Consider the following 16576-nt stretch of genomic DNA (forward strand, 5'->3'; position numbering starts at 1 on the left):
TATTTAATTTATGCATCATTTTTCATTGTTTCAATTTTAACTATATTTTTTTACAGAACTAAGGTTTTACACTGTTTATTTATAAGTTTCATATCGTACATTCTATCCTTAATTGAAGAATAAACAATTATTTTGATTTTTTTTGTATTGATAATTAAGATTATTAAAGGTTAGTAAAATTTCTACCATATATATTACTAAAAAATGTCTGTGGAAATATTACTAATCCTGATAATGTTTTAAATTATTTACATATAATTATGCATTTATTTTTTTAATGTACAGCACATTCTGATTTATCCGACATATTTCAGACTCTTAATAGTATTAATTTATCACATGAAATGTCAATTTTACAGGTTAACATTAATGAAAAAAATTTGAGTTTAGAAATTAATTCTTGAAAAACATTTTGTATACTATCATTAGTTTCAAACATTCTCTTTTTATCATTAGTTTCAAACATATCTCATATCTCATATTGAATAATCACGTTAGCCTATTGTTCATTTCTAAATTTTTGTTCTCATTCCGAATTCATCTGATTTAGTATTTTTTAAATTTATTTATTGACATTTACAACCGTTTTTTCATAAAAAATACATCTAGTAAATTTGATGTAAGATCATATTGGCATGTTGAGAAAATACCCATTGGTAGCACTTAAATAACATTTCTACATTAGAAGGTCTTAAGACCATCTTTTCAAGTGCCGAGGAGGATTGTCAGGAATGGAAGAAGAAGCAAGGTTGGACACTAGTGGGTTTAGGTGGTTAGGGAGTTTATAATGGAAGGATTGATATCTGGTTCGAGTTTACTTTTTAAAAACTTTTTTTGTTAACCACATTTAATGTTAATGATACCCACTAAAACTGACATTTCATGTAATTAATACAATTGTAAAACCCAAAAAGATATTTATAAATGAAAGTATACGTAGGTGAGTTAAAATGTTTAAATCAACTTCGTATTATGGTTTATAGTAAATTTTCAGTGTGAGATAAGTTTATGCTTCTCATGAAATTCGGTTTTCATACAGGATAACCAAAAATGCTGACCTCTCATTTATTTTTAGATTTTGATGTGCTTGCTAAATAGAAATTTGCTCAATCTTAATATATAAATATTAAACAGAGTTAGCATTTTAAAAAAATTAACTTTTTTTTGTAATACATTGAACACAACTGATTCAGCTTGATAGTATTATAATTTAAAAAAAAATATATAAATTGTATATTTAAGAACTCTTGTGTATGATACTGCACAATGAAATGAAATATGGAATTCAGATGAAGAAATATGTATTGGTGAACATTTTTTTATGTATTATCTTTTATGTTTAGAAGGTTTATATCATTTCCAATTGTAGCAATTTTAATAAAATATTTTTAGAAGCCGACATGTGTTATCTGCTATTTTCATTTATCTTTTTTAACTAGAATATTTATTTTAATTCTAAAAATTCCAATGTTAAATCATTTAATATTATTCAATTAATTTCTCATCCTCCCGAAGCTAATTAGCTGTTCAAATAATTGATTAAATGCATGAAGTGGTGTGTGGAGATGGAATTGATAAAGGTTTAAGAAGTGGGAGGTGGCAGTTTCTCAGGTAGTTAGTTGTTGGCCACCAGTAGCTTTCACAACAACTGGGCTCAGCTCCTCCAATTTCTGACAATTTTGAGTTTATTATGACATTTGGAACATGGCAGAAAGCTTTCTGCCTAGGTAAGGGGAAATATTTCTTAGAACTTATTATTGGTATACTCCTATAAATATTAATTATTAGTTACTCAGACTATTTTCTGTTATTCAAAAATTTCCAAAACATGATGGGTGAAATGATAATTTAATTTTAAACAGTGCACTATGGAAAAAAAAAAGATAAAAACCATTTTTGCTTTCTAACATCTTTATTTGCATTTATAATGATAATTTTTACATGAATTTACAAAATTTTGGTTCTTAGCCTATTGCTTTAAGAGAAATGGTACTATAGGGTGGTTTTGAACATGTTACCACTCAAGCAACTGACTCATTACCTGATCATGAATAAAGAGTAAGTTAGCAACAATCTATCCTAAGATCTACAATTTTGCAAATTCATTTTAATAGTATATATTTTGAATTAAGTAGAAGAGGATAGGTTTAAAAAAAAAAAAGTTGTGGGGGTTAATGTAACTAAATTAGTATTCATATCATTCGAAGGAGGAAGTGGAAAATGATTGTATGACTAAATCAAAATTTATGATCAAACTATGACACTAGAGAGGTACTACTTAAAATTGTATGATTAAGTTTGAAATATATCTTCAGAATCATTTGCATAATTATATACTGTGAGATGTAGTTGCTTATAGTTTTTTTTTTTAATAATCACTCAAAAAGTAGTTTATATTCAACCTTAAGCTATATTATTACAACATACTAAAATAGTGTAATTTTTAAAGGTTTATTTTATTATAAAACCCTGGCCTTTATTAGGAGTTGATGCATTTTTTTATGACCCTAACCGTTTAAAATTAATCAATTAATCCCAATGCTATTGTTTTAATGAGACTAGAAAAATAAAATTTTTAATTTAAATTGGATATCCGGTTTTCTGCAACAAAACCGTCACTTTTGCGGACTGCAAAATATAATTTCAGTACAAGTAGAGATTCAATCTGATTCTTCTTCGGAAAATAAGCAACGAAGACAAACAAAATGGTGGATTGAAAGAATATGTGGTATTTTAAACCAACACTTGCCTGTTATTTAGAAAAATCTTTCCTTTATCTTGTTTACATTAGGAAAAAAGTTGAGTGGCAACACTGTTAGTCAAGTACTGCTACCTTATTTTCAGTCTTCTCTTTGTTCCATTGGCTTAAATAACACGCTAAGCTTAAATTTCAAGTTCAGTTATAAGTTATTTACATTTACTCATGAAAATGGTGAAGTAATTTTTATTTCAATACATTTAAGTATTTGAATGGATGAGAATTAAATATTCAAAAGCCAATTATACATTATGAAGAGGTATGTAGTAATAATTTAAATATACTTATATTGTAAATTAAATAATTTTGCAAACGGCAACGATTTAGCAATAAGATTTTGTAATTATTATTTAATGTTCAAATATATTCAAAAACTATTTATAACATTTAAATAAACAATTTATAGATTATTGTATTTAATTGCTTTGATTTTATATGTCAATTAATTAGACTGTATATCTAACATGTATAAATATTGTCTCTGTCCTCAAATTTGTAAATGTTTGTTTGTTTTTTTTGCTTATAATCATGCTTCAACGCTTCGTTTCTCATTAATCTGGATATCTCAAGGGTGGCCAATGTGACTTCGATCTTGTACACTCGATTATTTGGCAGATTTTAACGGATTGATCGATAGCTCATAGTTATTTAGTGTCTTCTAAAACATATATCACTATTCAAGAGCCTAACTGAAACAGAAGTACTGTACGGAAGGAATGAAAATAGGAGTGTCACCATATATTTGTCTCAAAAATCTGGTATTATATTTTGGTATGATATTTCTTTTGGTATTGTCAGTGTTAAAAACGTGGTCCTCCATGACTATTTAACATCTTTGAGTTCCAAAAAATCGTAATTTACTTTCGTAAAGAATTTAGTACATGTGGTGGATCAACCTTTTTTGGGAGAAATTGTGACGGACATACAATCTGGGTTAGTTCCCATTCCTTTGTCATATTGAAATTTGATGTCATTTTGAAGGATTTGAAGTCTTGCTTCACTGCTATTATGGTTTAGTTCTCAGTTCCCTAAAGATGCTGCTACACGTTTTCCTAACGTTTGGCGAATTCAAGCTTGCGAAACTGTTTAATAATTTTTGGATTTGCTGGTATAACTTTGCTTGAATTTTTGACCAACCCGTCGAGTGCCGTTTTTGGGTACAAATCAAAGGGTGCTTGTGCCGCATCTACACGTTTGTGTTCAGTTAGCTTTGTTTTAGAACTATCAACAGATAAATATTTGCACTCTCTATGTTTTTATTATTTCAAAAAATTCTCTAACCTTCAGATTCAATAATTAACTCTAAGAGTATATATTTTAAAATTCTATCAATCGTTAAAATTCTCTCTCTCCTAGTCAATTTATTCCGCACTAACCAACCCACAAGATATATTGATATCACCCATCCGAAAGAGAGATATTGATAAGAGATTCCACAAGACATTTGAACTGTTCCGCAGTGCCCACCTTCAAAACCTCCAAAAAGCAATCTTGACGAAAGCCCTGCAATGTGAGGTGAAACGTTGGTATAGAAAAAAAAATTGTATTACTATTTGAGTTCCTTTTTATTGACCGCCACCGGGACCATCTTCCTTTATCAAATAATTTTTGCTTAAATTTTATTTGCTGGCCTAATTTTTGCTTATTAATTTTAACTTGTAAATTTCGTAATGTAGCCCATGGTAAAAAACAAAACAAAATTAATTTATAATTCACTATGATCTTTTATTTTCATAATGAAACAATGAAATGCAATATTTTGAATAAATGTATTATTTTTTAATACATTATCTAATTTATAGATACAAGATTTTAATGATCAAAGGTCCAATTGGGGGGTGTTTAATATTTTTTGCCCAGCATTTTACAATTCTTAGTGTTTAAGAATAGTGGTGATGTCTGGAGATACTATTTCCCCTGTTATATTTGAAAAATGGCTTTAAAGAATTACAAGTAGTCTTCCCTAAAAGTTGCGAAATAATATCATTGTCACCTGCAGTTTCCCTGAAATATTTCGCCATACCCTACCTAAGAATTAAATCTAAACAAATGATGTCTTCGATTGTTAGACGGTTCATGGCATTAAATAGCACACATCGATAAACGGCTGCTAGTGAATCATTTGTTGTGAAGTCTTCCACTTCCTCTCAGTATGGTACCTCTGACCGAAGTTTCAGCTCGGTTATTAGGTAAGCTACTTCGGTTTTAACAGTAAATCAACTTGGTTCTATGAATTTTATACATAAGGTTTTAACTTAATTATAATTCTTATTCTTAATTTAGGCAACAGTAATCACTAAATGAGGATAATTAATTTTTTGTTATTTAAATTTTTTCTCAGAATTGAGCACTCACTCCTTTCACGTGGAAAATATTTAGTTTTCATTATTTATTATATAAAAGCGTGTGAAGTTTCTTTAATGCATAAAATTAATTGAGTAGTTCCTTTATAGTTAACGAATTCATTATTTTATATGTTAATTAATTAGACTTTGTTTCTCTAACAGTTATAAATATTTTCTCTGTGCTCAAAAACGTAAATAGAATGAAAATAGGTGTGTCACCAAATATTTCTTCGGTTATCAATTTCACTTTTATTAATTTTAATTAATAAGTCAATAAATTATTTTATGGAATATGCTACCAAAGTTTTAATGAAATGTTTATGAAAAAAAACTATTCATAAAGTTTTATAAAAACTTAGTTCCTTTTTTATATATTCTATTATTATTATTATATGGGCGGGAGATCATAGAGGCCTAAGTCCTCGGAAATACAGACATAGGAAATATATCGCGCGTTTCTGTGAGGTTTGTATTATTTTATGCTTGAAAAAAGCCCGTGTGGGCCCTGGACTCGATCTGACAACCTTTGGGTTGGTAGACTGGTGCGTTGCCACGCTGCTACTGCTGCCCCCTTTTTTATATTTAATGGAATATAAACCTACAAAATAATATATGCTTACCTAACTCAAATGTAGGTAATTATTACTTTATGCTTAAATAGAAACGAGTGATTTGATAAGATCTGGGAAGCTGTAATGGACTATCAGGAACATATTGATTAACGGCTCAAGTAATTGTAGAAAAAAAATAACTTTGTTGAAAATTAAAATATGTTGTTGAATAATCTCATTCCTTACGACTAATTACTTTAATTTTACGTTCATGAATAGTTCATTAGTAAATAAATTAATTTGTGGATAAATAATAAGAAACCATTTATTGTACAGGAAGCACTCACTATTTAGTGTCTAATATAAATCGGTTCAAATGTTTTTCACGGTGAAAACTTAGGGTTGGAGATAAGACCTACGTTTTAATACTCTCGTTTAGAGTTATTAAAATGCTATCTAAAATCATGCAACACGGGATTCCAATATCTTCTAAATTGAAGGATTTACGCCATATTAAAATATTGTATTCTCAACGTAACTAAGATTTTCTAGATACGTTAAAACTGGAATCATGGAGACATGTTAAAATCATTTGTATTAATTTTTTATCACCTTTACCTTAAAAAATATTTTCAAGCCTGTAGGTATAGTATTATTTCCAAAAAACATATAAACAAGTAGTTTATGAGATGATATTATCACGATTATAAAAAGAAAATAGTATGGATTCAAAATAATGATTAATTTAAAGATTGAAACACCAACTCAAATAACATTAATAATTATAAAGTATAAGATTTTATTTTATGAGGTACCTTGTTCTGTCTTAAGGATAGTTAAGAGCATCTTGAGCCACCTTTGCAATAGCTCGATTTTCTCCGAACACCTTAATACCATCTACAATTTCACTTGATAAATATGGAGCCATGTTTTAGAAATATATATTGAACGTATCAGTATCTAATAGGAAGTGAATGCCCTTATATGCAAACCAGCAGATTAAGTACTAATTTCTAAGATTGGTGAATTATGGATTAGGGAATATTTCTTCTCGGAGCTCGGAGTTTTCATAGCAAGAATAGCTCATTTCGATAACTGAACATGTTAATATATTCGTAAAAGTAAGGAAGGATAGACCCACAGATCAGGTTCGAGGAAAACACAGCTAAAAACTGAAACTTAAGAAGAAAATAACTGAACGTCAGAAAATGTTTTGTTAGCAAATTAATAACCATTTTGAATTCATACAATTAATTTCCCCTTCATAATTATGGAAAAATCATTTCAGGGAAATTTCAGCTAAACCTCAGCTTATAACTGGCGCCAATTTCTAAACGGTTTTTGGCATCAAAATCTTAACATTCGAAATCAATGGTTGCCCTGTCTGTAAAACGTACGCGTCAATAACTGGTGCCTAATTATTCTAAATACTTAAATTTTGAAGATATCGAAATAAATTTGCGGTTTTTTCATGACTTATTAACGCCTCCTGAGAATGTTAAAAAGTAGGGGTTACACAACACAGAAGAAATATTTTTGTCCAAAAAACAATTATTTTTTAATATTTATATAATTTCCTTTAATTTACTTTTAAAACAAACATTTTTCTTGAATAACCATGTCAGTATCATTTTCCAAAATCGAGGTATAAAATGAACCAGTTGGAGCGTGTATTATTTTTTCTCAACATCTAGTACCGAGTGGATGTAACGCTCTAAAATATAATAAATTTTTAATGTGAAATCACCAAAAATATTTTCTAGAAACCGGGGTCGGACACTCCGTTTGCTTTCCTCAAAATTTTCCAAAGTACACAGCTCAAGGCAGTTGTCAACTCAAGTGATCATCTGCTATTGTAGACCGGGACGTGACCTCTTCCCCAAGGCCTGTTTGAAATAGATACGAGTGATTTGATAAGATCTTGGAAGCTGTAATCGACTACCAGGAACATATTGATTAACGGCTCAAGTAATTGTAGAAAAAAAAAATAACTTTGATGAAAATTCAAATATGTTGTTGAATAATCTCATTCCTTACTTACTGTTTATTAGTAATAATTACTTTAATGTTACGTTCATGAATTATAATGAATAATAAATAAATGAATTTTTGGATAAATAATAAGAAACAATTTATTTGAGCCTTATTTAGCTACTGTGGTTTACATGGCATTGTGTCAGTGTTACCTTCAACGATAAGAGAAAGGTATCATTTATTGGAAGGCTCAAGGGTTAGATTATTTATTTCATCAAAGTGAGTGCATATGAGGAAATATGTAATGTTTTTGTTTTATTTTTTCCATGATGAATCATTATAATCGACCAAACGAAACTTAACTCCTTCAGAGTTTAAGGTTTCTTCTTCTTCGGCGTTCTTCCGTTAGATGGACTGGTGGGGGCTAACATGAGGAATTCAGTGGTCTTCCAGGCTTTCTTTGGTTCAGTGGTGAAGCTTTCTTTGGTTCTCTGTTGGAGGGAACCAGCCTTCTCAATAATGTTCCCCGCAAGAAATAGCGAAGGATACCGCCCTCAGTGCTTGTTTTTGCCTTTTGGCTGTTCTGTCAGTATATATATTCCACATGTCTTTTAAATCGATGTTTATATTCTGAAAGGAAAAAAAAAATCCATTTGCTTCGCGGGTAGATTCATGCTTTTAGTACTAGAGATGGTAATAGATCATTCTGTTGACATCTGCTAAGTGGATTTCTGAAGACAACTATGATGCTACTAATGCTTTGCTGATTCATTCGGTTAATATTCCTTTCTACTACCCTTTTTGAAAAGGATATTTATGAACAGATTCATTTAGGTGTTTCATATCTCTGCTGCCTTTTTCTGAAGAAAATTTCGTATTTTTCCAATTGATGTGGACTTAATTTCCTCTGTTGTAATCCGTGACTTTTCCCTTTTCGAAACATTCCGGAGGTTCGAACCAGCCAGTGGTTCCCCCAGCTGGGGATTCGGTAGTCCTAGCGTGTTACAGCTTCAATGTTCTGCGGTTTGTGCAACTATTTTCTTAATCAGGTCGATTCTTGTTATTTCCTTACGAAAATACTGATCGATATGTAATTTTTATGTGAGTATTGGATCAAGCGTAGTGCTAAGGTAGTGAAGCAGTGGTCTTAGGCTATATTTTTATGTTGAAGTTCAGATTTTGGGTATCTATTAAATGTGTAGAGAGGTTTTTGAATTTTAAGATTCGTAGAATCCAAAAATCAAATAAAAAATCCATCTGTCAGTTTTCTACGTCTCCTAAACTTTTCGGACATTCTTCTTTATCATCCTCTTTCGAACTGATATATCTTTAGCTGTTCTACTATAGTTCACAACGGTTCCCTTTCAAAAAATCAAATTCGATTCTTGATTACGAATACAATAGCTTTACATTTATTGACTTGGGAATGAATTTCTTATGGTTGTCATTAATTTTAAATTGGAAATTATGAATTTATATTTCTGGTAAAACTTTATTTTTAGCTATAATTGTTAATAAAATTTATTTCTCTATAGTCTAGAGAAACTGTTTTCATCAAGGTCATTTTTTGTGTTATCAAAATCTTATCAGTGTTCTCAAAAGTAGGTATTTAATGGAAATTGAAAATATTTTGCTTAAGTGCTCTCAAATATCTATAATTCCGACAGCAGTATCATTAAATCACTTGATATCCTCTTGTATGAAGGTGGAATACTTCTACAAAATTAATTATTTTTTAAATAATTCGATTATGGAAATTTTAAACATCTGGAATGGTATGCCTAAAGCCCTTTCAACATATTCCATGAAGTCTTTCTCAAGATCGATGATGAGGTAATGGTTGACGCCGGCCGTTCCAGTTTTTACACACTGGCATGGAATTCTTACACACACAAATTTTTACAATACACAAGATACAACAAAAAAAAAAAAAAATAGAATTTATGACATTTTTCATAACTTTGTTGAGATCTAATGTGGTCTAAAGAACGATTTTCTGTAAGTTTAAACTATTAACAGAAGTTGAAGGTTAACATGCACCACTTTCTTGAAAGGCGTTTAAATGAAACTGTTATTATAAGTAATAGGTTTTTTCCTCTTTGTTTAAGATTAGCATAAATACTTTCCTGCTGAAATGGAATGCCACCATTTTACTGTTAGTTATAAAATGTCTACAAAATAAACCTTGATTAATGAAATTCTTCGTGACTATATTTTTATTTACATAATTTTTTTTTTTTTTAAATATTTTAGAACTATAAAACATTTCTATCAATATTTACTTGATTAGTCTCTTCCAAATTAAAAATAATTTTAGAGTTGGAAGAAGATTGTTCTTTTGAAATAATGTTCTATGACAACATTTTGTTTTGACTTTTGGTTCAACCTCTTCAATCTACCAAAAAAAAATTATCCTCCCCATTCTATTTTTTTTTTTTCTGTTTGCTTGTTTGTTGTAAAATCCATGTCAAAACCTACTTTGGGAAATTTGATTTTTTTAAAATTTATAAGTGCGAGTATACCTTTATGCTATGGTAGCTTTCTATGTTATCGAATTTCATCCACTACATTCACTCGTACATGTGCAAACGTATTTTCTTTGAAAGACCTATGCTTAAAAAAATCAGTTTGTTTACAGCTTCTACTTACAGGGTTACCTATCTCCATCCTACTCAATGTAACCAGCGAATATGATTACTCTTCTCACAACCAGATTAGCCACTGCAAACCTTTAACCTTTAAATTCTTTCGAGACTTCAGTTCAGCAGCCTAAAGTTTGACATAACTTAAAAAAATTCTTATTTTCCAAGTATACTTCGTGGAAAAAAAAGTATTTTTCATTTTCCTAAAGTTGTGTCTGGCATAACTAGCGACTCATTTCTCGAATACATCCTTTAATTATTTTGAATTTCTTCAAGTATCTTATTCATTATTTAATACTGATTAAATTTTAATGTCGAAATGATATTATCTTTATCGTACCTAATTTATTTTAACTGTCCCTTTATCTCTTAACATGAGTTAAATACTAGCTGTAGATCTTATTATTTTTCAAATTTTATAGGGTTACCTGTAATGTTATCATCAATTATAAAACGATACTTATAGGAATAAAATAAAATTTAGAGAAAAGTAAGTATAACGTACTGCTTTACTTGTTATTTATAGACTTCAGAAAAGCTTTTGACTCCGTCTGTCACGATAAAACAAATTCACAGACAGAAGTAAAAGTTAATAACCAAGAAATCAGTTTTGTCGAGCAATATATTTATTTAGGACAATCCATCTCATTTAATGGTAGAAAAAGTGAAATAAATAAAACTATTATCATGGGATGGCAAAAATACTGGTGCAAGAAACACATTTTTAAAAAGTCAACTAACTTTAGGATAGAAGGCATATGTATTGGAAATATGTATATATCCCGTAATTTTCTTATTCTCAGACATAGTGAGCAACAGATAACAAATATGAAACATTACTGAGGAGACAAAAGCAATTTTCAAGAAGTATAATATTTATCAAAAGAAAAGACCACATCAGAAACAGTAAAGTATAATCTGGAATTAAAGTTAAAAGCCTAACAAAAGCAAAAAAAAAAACTAAAATGGAGGTGGTACAAAATTGCAGCTAAGTGGATACCAAGGGAATATGAGAAAAGAAAGACCAATTACAAGATGGGGAGATGAGATAGTTGGAGGCTGTTGGGCTAGGAATAGGAACCAATGGACTAAAGTAATAAAGAACTTGTCATAAATTATCATTTATAGTCAACTGTTCAAATTATTATTTTATTTTAAGTTAATGTAAAAATTTAGATGAGCGAAGAAGTGGAAATTTTGTTAATTGTTGATAAACCAAGGGAGAAGCTTCTAGCTCTGTAAAGAATGTAAATAAAGCTGTAATTATTATTATTATTACTTGTAGGAAGATGGCGCTACAAAATTAATTATTATTGAAGATAGGTACAGCATTATTTTTCACTATTTGGTTTTGGTTTATAATTAGTTTAGTTCTGCATCGATGAAAGATTGACAAAAGTAAAAGTTGTAATTTTGTAAGCATAATAAAATTTAATCTTCAATTTGTCTTCCAATACTTCTAGATATCCATAAAATATCTTATTGACTAATTTGTTAAAAAGATTACCTCTACTTCCATTTCACATAATATTTTTTTTAAATTATACTTTATCTAGGTTATGATTGTCTGTAATTTCGAAATGAATCCGATGGAAGTAGGGTTCACCCTATTTCTTTTGTGTTTAAAGTTGTATCAATACAGGTGTCCTCGACCTTCATTTATTGTAAAGGATAAATCGATGTAGTCTATTCAACTCACTCACTTGTTCACCAGAGCTGTGAGGAAAACGGGACCAATTCGTCATTATTCCGGAATAAAAATTAAGTAAAACTATGGTAATCGTTTTTGAGTCATTGCATTCCAAAACTAACCAAATCCATTTTCAATTCTTTATTTTAATTTATTGTTTTGGTAGTAGATTATAACGAGGTGCAAGAATTTATTCAAAAAAACGCTTGAAGAACCCGCTCTTTTTCTAATATACTGTGTACAACAAACATTTTTCAGTTTTAAGCAAATTCTGAATATCAGAAGATATGGCACTTATCACAAGAGCCGGGAAGAAAAGAAGGCAGTTATCTCACCCCAATTTTTAATTACTTCAATAAAAACTATGTATAATTACTAGTCAAAATTGATGAGTCTGCCAAGTATAGGTAGGGAGATTAAAAAATGGCGGCTGTTTCAAAACATTAAAAAAACATTGATTTTTCATTCAGAGCTCTATATCTTAAAAACTACCAACAACACTAGAAAATCTAAGAGAACATTATTTAAAGAAGAGTAGATTTTCTGAAATATTAGCCCTAAAAGAGCTATTTACGTTCAATAGTTCTCGAGATATAGCTTTTTAAAAAGCAAAATTTCTTAAAAATCTACTGAAAGATTAGTAGTTACTTAATTTATTTTGAGAAATCTATATCTCAGGAACTATGTGACGTACAGATGTCTATTAGCACTCAAATTAAAGCTAGTTTAATGGACTATAAAGTAGTTTATGACGTTGATCTTCGTATAGGTTGTAGCTTTCATGATATTTGCTAAAATAAATTGATTTATAGTTGTGCGGACAATAAATTTGATTTATGAAAAACTTTATTTCAGAAACCATTGGACGTACTGATGTCTGCTAGCGCTCAACTTAAAGCTAGTTAAATGTACTACAAAATAGCTACTTATGTTTATCTCCGTAGGAGTAGTAGTTTTTATGATATTTGACAAAATAAACTCACAAAATGTTAATTTATAGTTGTTCGTATAAAATATTGGATTTTTGAAAAAAAAATATATCTCTAGATCCATAAGACGCACATATGTCTGCCAACACTCAAAATAAAGGAAATTTAACTTACTATAAAGTAGTCGATTACACTTATCTTCCTAGGGGTAGTAGTTTTTATGATATTCACATATGAATATAAATTTGGCAAATGAAAATTTGTCGGAACAACTATTAATCAATTTATTTTAGCGAATTTCATGTAAACTATTGCTCCTACGAAGATAAACATCATAAGCTACATTATAGCTCATTAAACTAGCTTTAATTTGAGTGCTAATAGACATCTGGACCTCAAATGGTTTTTGAGATATGAATTTTTCAAAATAAATTCACTAACTACTGATCTTTTAGTACGTCTCACAATTTTTATGAAATGTTGCTTTTTAAAAAGCTATATCTCGAAAACTATTTCACGTAAATAACTCTATTAGGGCTCATAATTTCAGCAAATTTACTCTTCTTTAAATGACGTACTCTTAGATTTTCTTGTGTTGTTCCTACTTTTTAAGATATACAGCTCCGAATGAAAAATTATTTCTTTTTATCGCTTTGAAACAGCCGCCATTTTTTATTCCTCCTACCTATACTTATTAATTATACATAGTTTTCATTAAAGTAATCAAAAATTGGGGTGAGATAACTGCCTTTTTTCTCCTCTTGGCCTCTTGTACTATTATGTGTAAGTTTTAGGAGTGTCATGCATTCATAACAGTTTATTCTTGGTCATAACTCAGCAGTCATCTCCTCATTCCTCGGTGGCTCTTGTTTTAAAGAGAACCCCTGGAAAATATAAGAATCAGTATAGTGTTTTTAATGAGTTATGTAATTCACTAAAACCCCCTTTATTAAGAATAATAAAATAGGTTCATACATACATAATACATTAAATGTATTATATATACTTCAGTGTTTCTTCTCCTTTTGATTGTCTTGTGGTATTATAAGGTGTTGACATGAGTTCAGTTAAGGTGGTATAATCTAGCTATACGCCATGGAAATACTTAATGGAATTAATTAACTGCTTCGCTCAAACCCCCTTTTTTTTCGTACCCTTCATTAAGAGTAATAACACTATAAGTTCATACATACATACGAGAAATGTTACATATTGTAATAAAACAAAAAAAAAAAGAAGGGGGTTTTAACACTTAGACCTCCGAGTTGCATAGGATATGGCAATCAAGACATACTCAACACGTAATTTTTGTTGGGATGTTGGCTGCCACTCATTAAATCCCCTTTTTATTTTATTTCATTTTCAAATCCTCTTTATTGATATATAGTTACGATTACAAATATATGATAATACAGTGTATATATACAAATTACATACAGACTTTGTTTGCCGTATTACACGTATAAGTTGAGTAACAGGGTCCGCTGAAGGCGGTTTCACATTGGTAACATCCTAGTTGGGGGCTTGCATAGAATGGAGAGGGACCATTCCGGATGGTGGTGGTGGTGGTGTGATGACTTCAAGCTGCAGAGCCCGAAGTCCTTCCCTCAATTAAATCCCCCATTTGGCGACGGTCCTATATCACTTTTGAAACATTTACTTAAAACGGGAAGAGGAGACTTAGATAATAGTTAAATCGAGCAATATTTTAAAAGTGACTAAAATTGAAAGAACGGTGGTATTAAAGACAAGATAAGACCCACCTCTCCCGCCTTCCATGATAGCCGTTCTTTTGTTACCTTTAAAACAGAAATTGTTGCGAGTATGTTAGTCGAAGAGGGGATCATAACACAAAAAATATTACCGACCCGCCCAACTAAAATCCCTGTTTAGCTACGGCCCTAAATCCTTTTGAAATATATACTTAAAACGTAAGAGGAGTCTTTGGATAGTTAAGTCGAGCAATACTTAAAAAGTTGCTAAAATTGAAAAAAAAAAAACGGCTTATTAAATCAACACTGCAATGTTACTAACAAATTTTTACAAAAGATTTTAACCCGTTTCAACAAATTGCACCTAATAAATATTGTTATCTTTGAACGCAGTTTTGGAGCATGAAGAGTGTCTTCCTGATTCTCTAGGGTAGCTAGAGTGTCAAATGTGTCAAAAACAAGTTATATACTCTGTGGTCCTAAAAGAAGAGAGTTTCTAGAATTTATTTAACTTGGAACATAGTTGAATTGAGTGAGATGTACCGCTTTTCTTATCAGATTAGTACATTCACTAAGATTTTTAAACAAACATTACAATATTCTTGAATTATTTGAAAACAAAAATCATTTATTAATTTTCATTCATCAACCTTCATTCATTTTCAATTTCATTCATTCCTCTTTATTGTCAGTTAGTTGTCCAGGGTCGGCAACGATTTCATGAACTGTCACCACGTTTCTAAAGTAGTTATTGTGGATATATCGTATGAAAGGCAGTAGTTTAAACATGTCTTGTTATTTCATCACTGTTACAGGTAGGTTTTTGTGTACTATTGGATAATCAATGTTTTTAGTAATCTTCTTTTTATTTTAGTTTTTTCTTTATCTTCATTTACACTTTCCTCAAAAGATAAAGGTGTTGAGATTACCCTGTATGCAACGGATCTATGAGGCCTGTGACCACGATAGCAATACTACTGATTAGGTGCCACCACTTTTTTCTTTTCGGTATGGCGTCCAGCAAGGTTCTTAGTATTTGAAAAGTATTTTTTTTCTGAATTAGATACACAGACACACCGGAATGAAAATACAGTAAAAGTAACTGATCGTTAAAAAATATGAGAGTCCCGTTTTCCTCGAGTCTTTGTTCCTAAATTCTTCACGTAACAGCATTTTTTTATTTCGTTTTTCTGTTATTAGTAAGATCTCATATTTCTGATCGAATGGTACTTATTAATTATATTGTTTATTCGCCTTTTTACGAATTTTTTAGTAGAAGTAAACGACTGAAATAATGAGGGCGAGAGACATTTTGGTCCTCCTTATAAAATATTCGGCAAAGAAAAGCTGAATGATCTTCGTTTGATGGATTATATTCAATTTAATTTGGCATGTTCCTTTCTTTGACACTGAATTGAGTAGCGCTAGAAATTTTTTTGGCTAATTCAGGAAGTGGTAGGTACTTCTATACTTGCTACTTCTATACTACGTGCTTCTATACTTACAAGTTATTATAAATTATATCTAGCATTTCCTTTGTATAGTTGTAGGATTGTGTTTTCAAATATTATGAAGGTTTGTGAGCCACACTATGTTACGTATCCAACTTCTTCAGTAACTTCGCTAGTGTTTCTTTGAGAGCTTTCCGAGATTGGATTTCAGCTCGCCGCTGCTAGGTGGCTATGGGTTTCTTTCTATATTGGTCCTCCCAATCATTAGTCCTAGCGCCTGATTTCGCACTAGAGGTTTGTTTTGCTATAATAATGTCCCTATACTCAACTTCTGACTTATCATGTTCCTTACTTCTAGTTCATTAATTGTTTTATAGGTCACAGTAATTCCGAAAATTTCAATGACTCCGATAGCTTATGAACACATGAAATTTGAAAGACATGAAAACCTAAGTTTAAAACAGTTATTGAAATTTATCAAAAAGGTATAGTTTAATTGTTTAAAAAAAAAATTTACAATTATT

General features: G+C 30.2%; 1 protein-coding gene across 2 annotated transcripts in view; it reads left to right on the forward strand.

Annotated features, from left to right (window-relative positions):
* The first annotated feature begins 1595 nt into the window (after positions 1-1595).
* LOC106684621 (sialin) overlaps positions 1596-16576 on the forward strand; it is a 79977-nt gene continuing 64996 nt past the window's right edge. Inside the window, exon 1 of one of the 2 annotated variants that reach the window (XM_014426807.3) lies at positions 1596-1727. In XM_014426807.3, coding sequence (XP_014282293.1) covers positions 1691-1727 — 37 coding nt within the window. In that variant the 5' untranslated portion in view covers positions 1596-1690. Of the gene's footprint in view, positions 1728-2870; positions 3018-16576 lie in introns of those variants that run through there. The other variant, XM_014426808.3, reaches the window with a different exon arrangement.

Source organism: Halyomorpha halys, unplaced genomic scaffold (assembly GCF_000696795.3).
Source record: "Halyomorpha halys isolate HHAL.00 unplaced genomic scaffold, Hhal_1.1 Scaffold595.1, whole genome shotgun sequence".
NCBI lineage: Eukaryota > Metazoa > Arthropoda > Insecta > Hemiptera > Pentatomidae > Halyomorpha > Halyomorpha halys.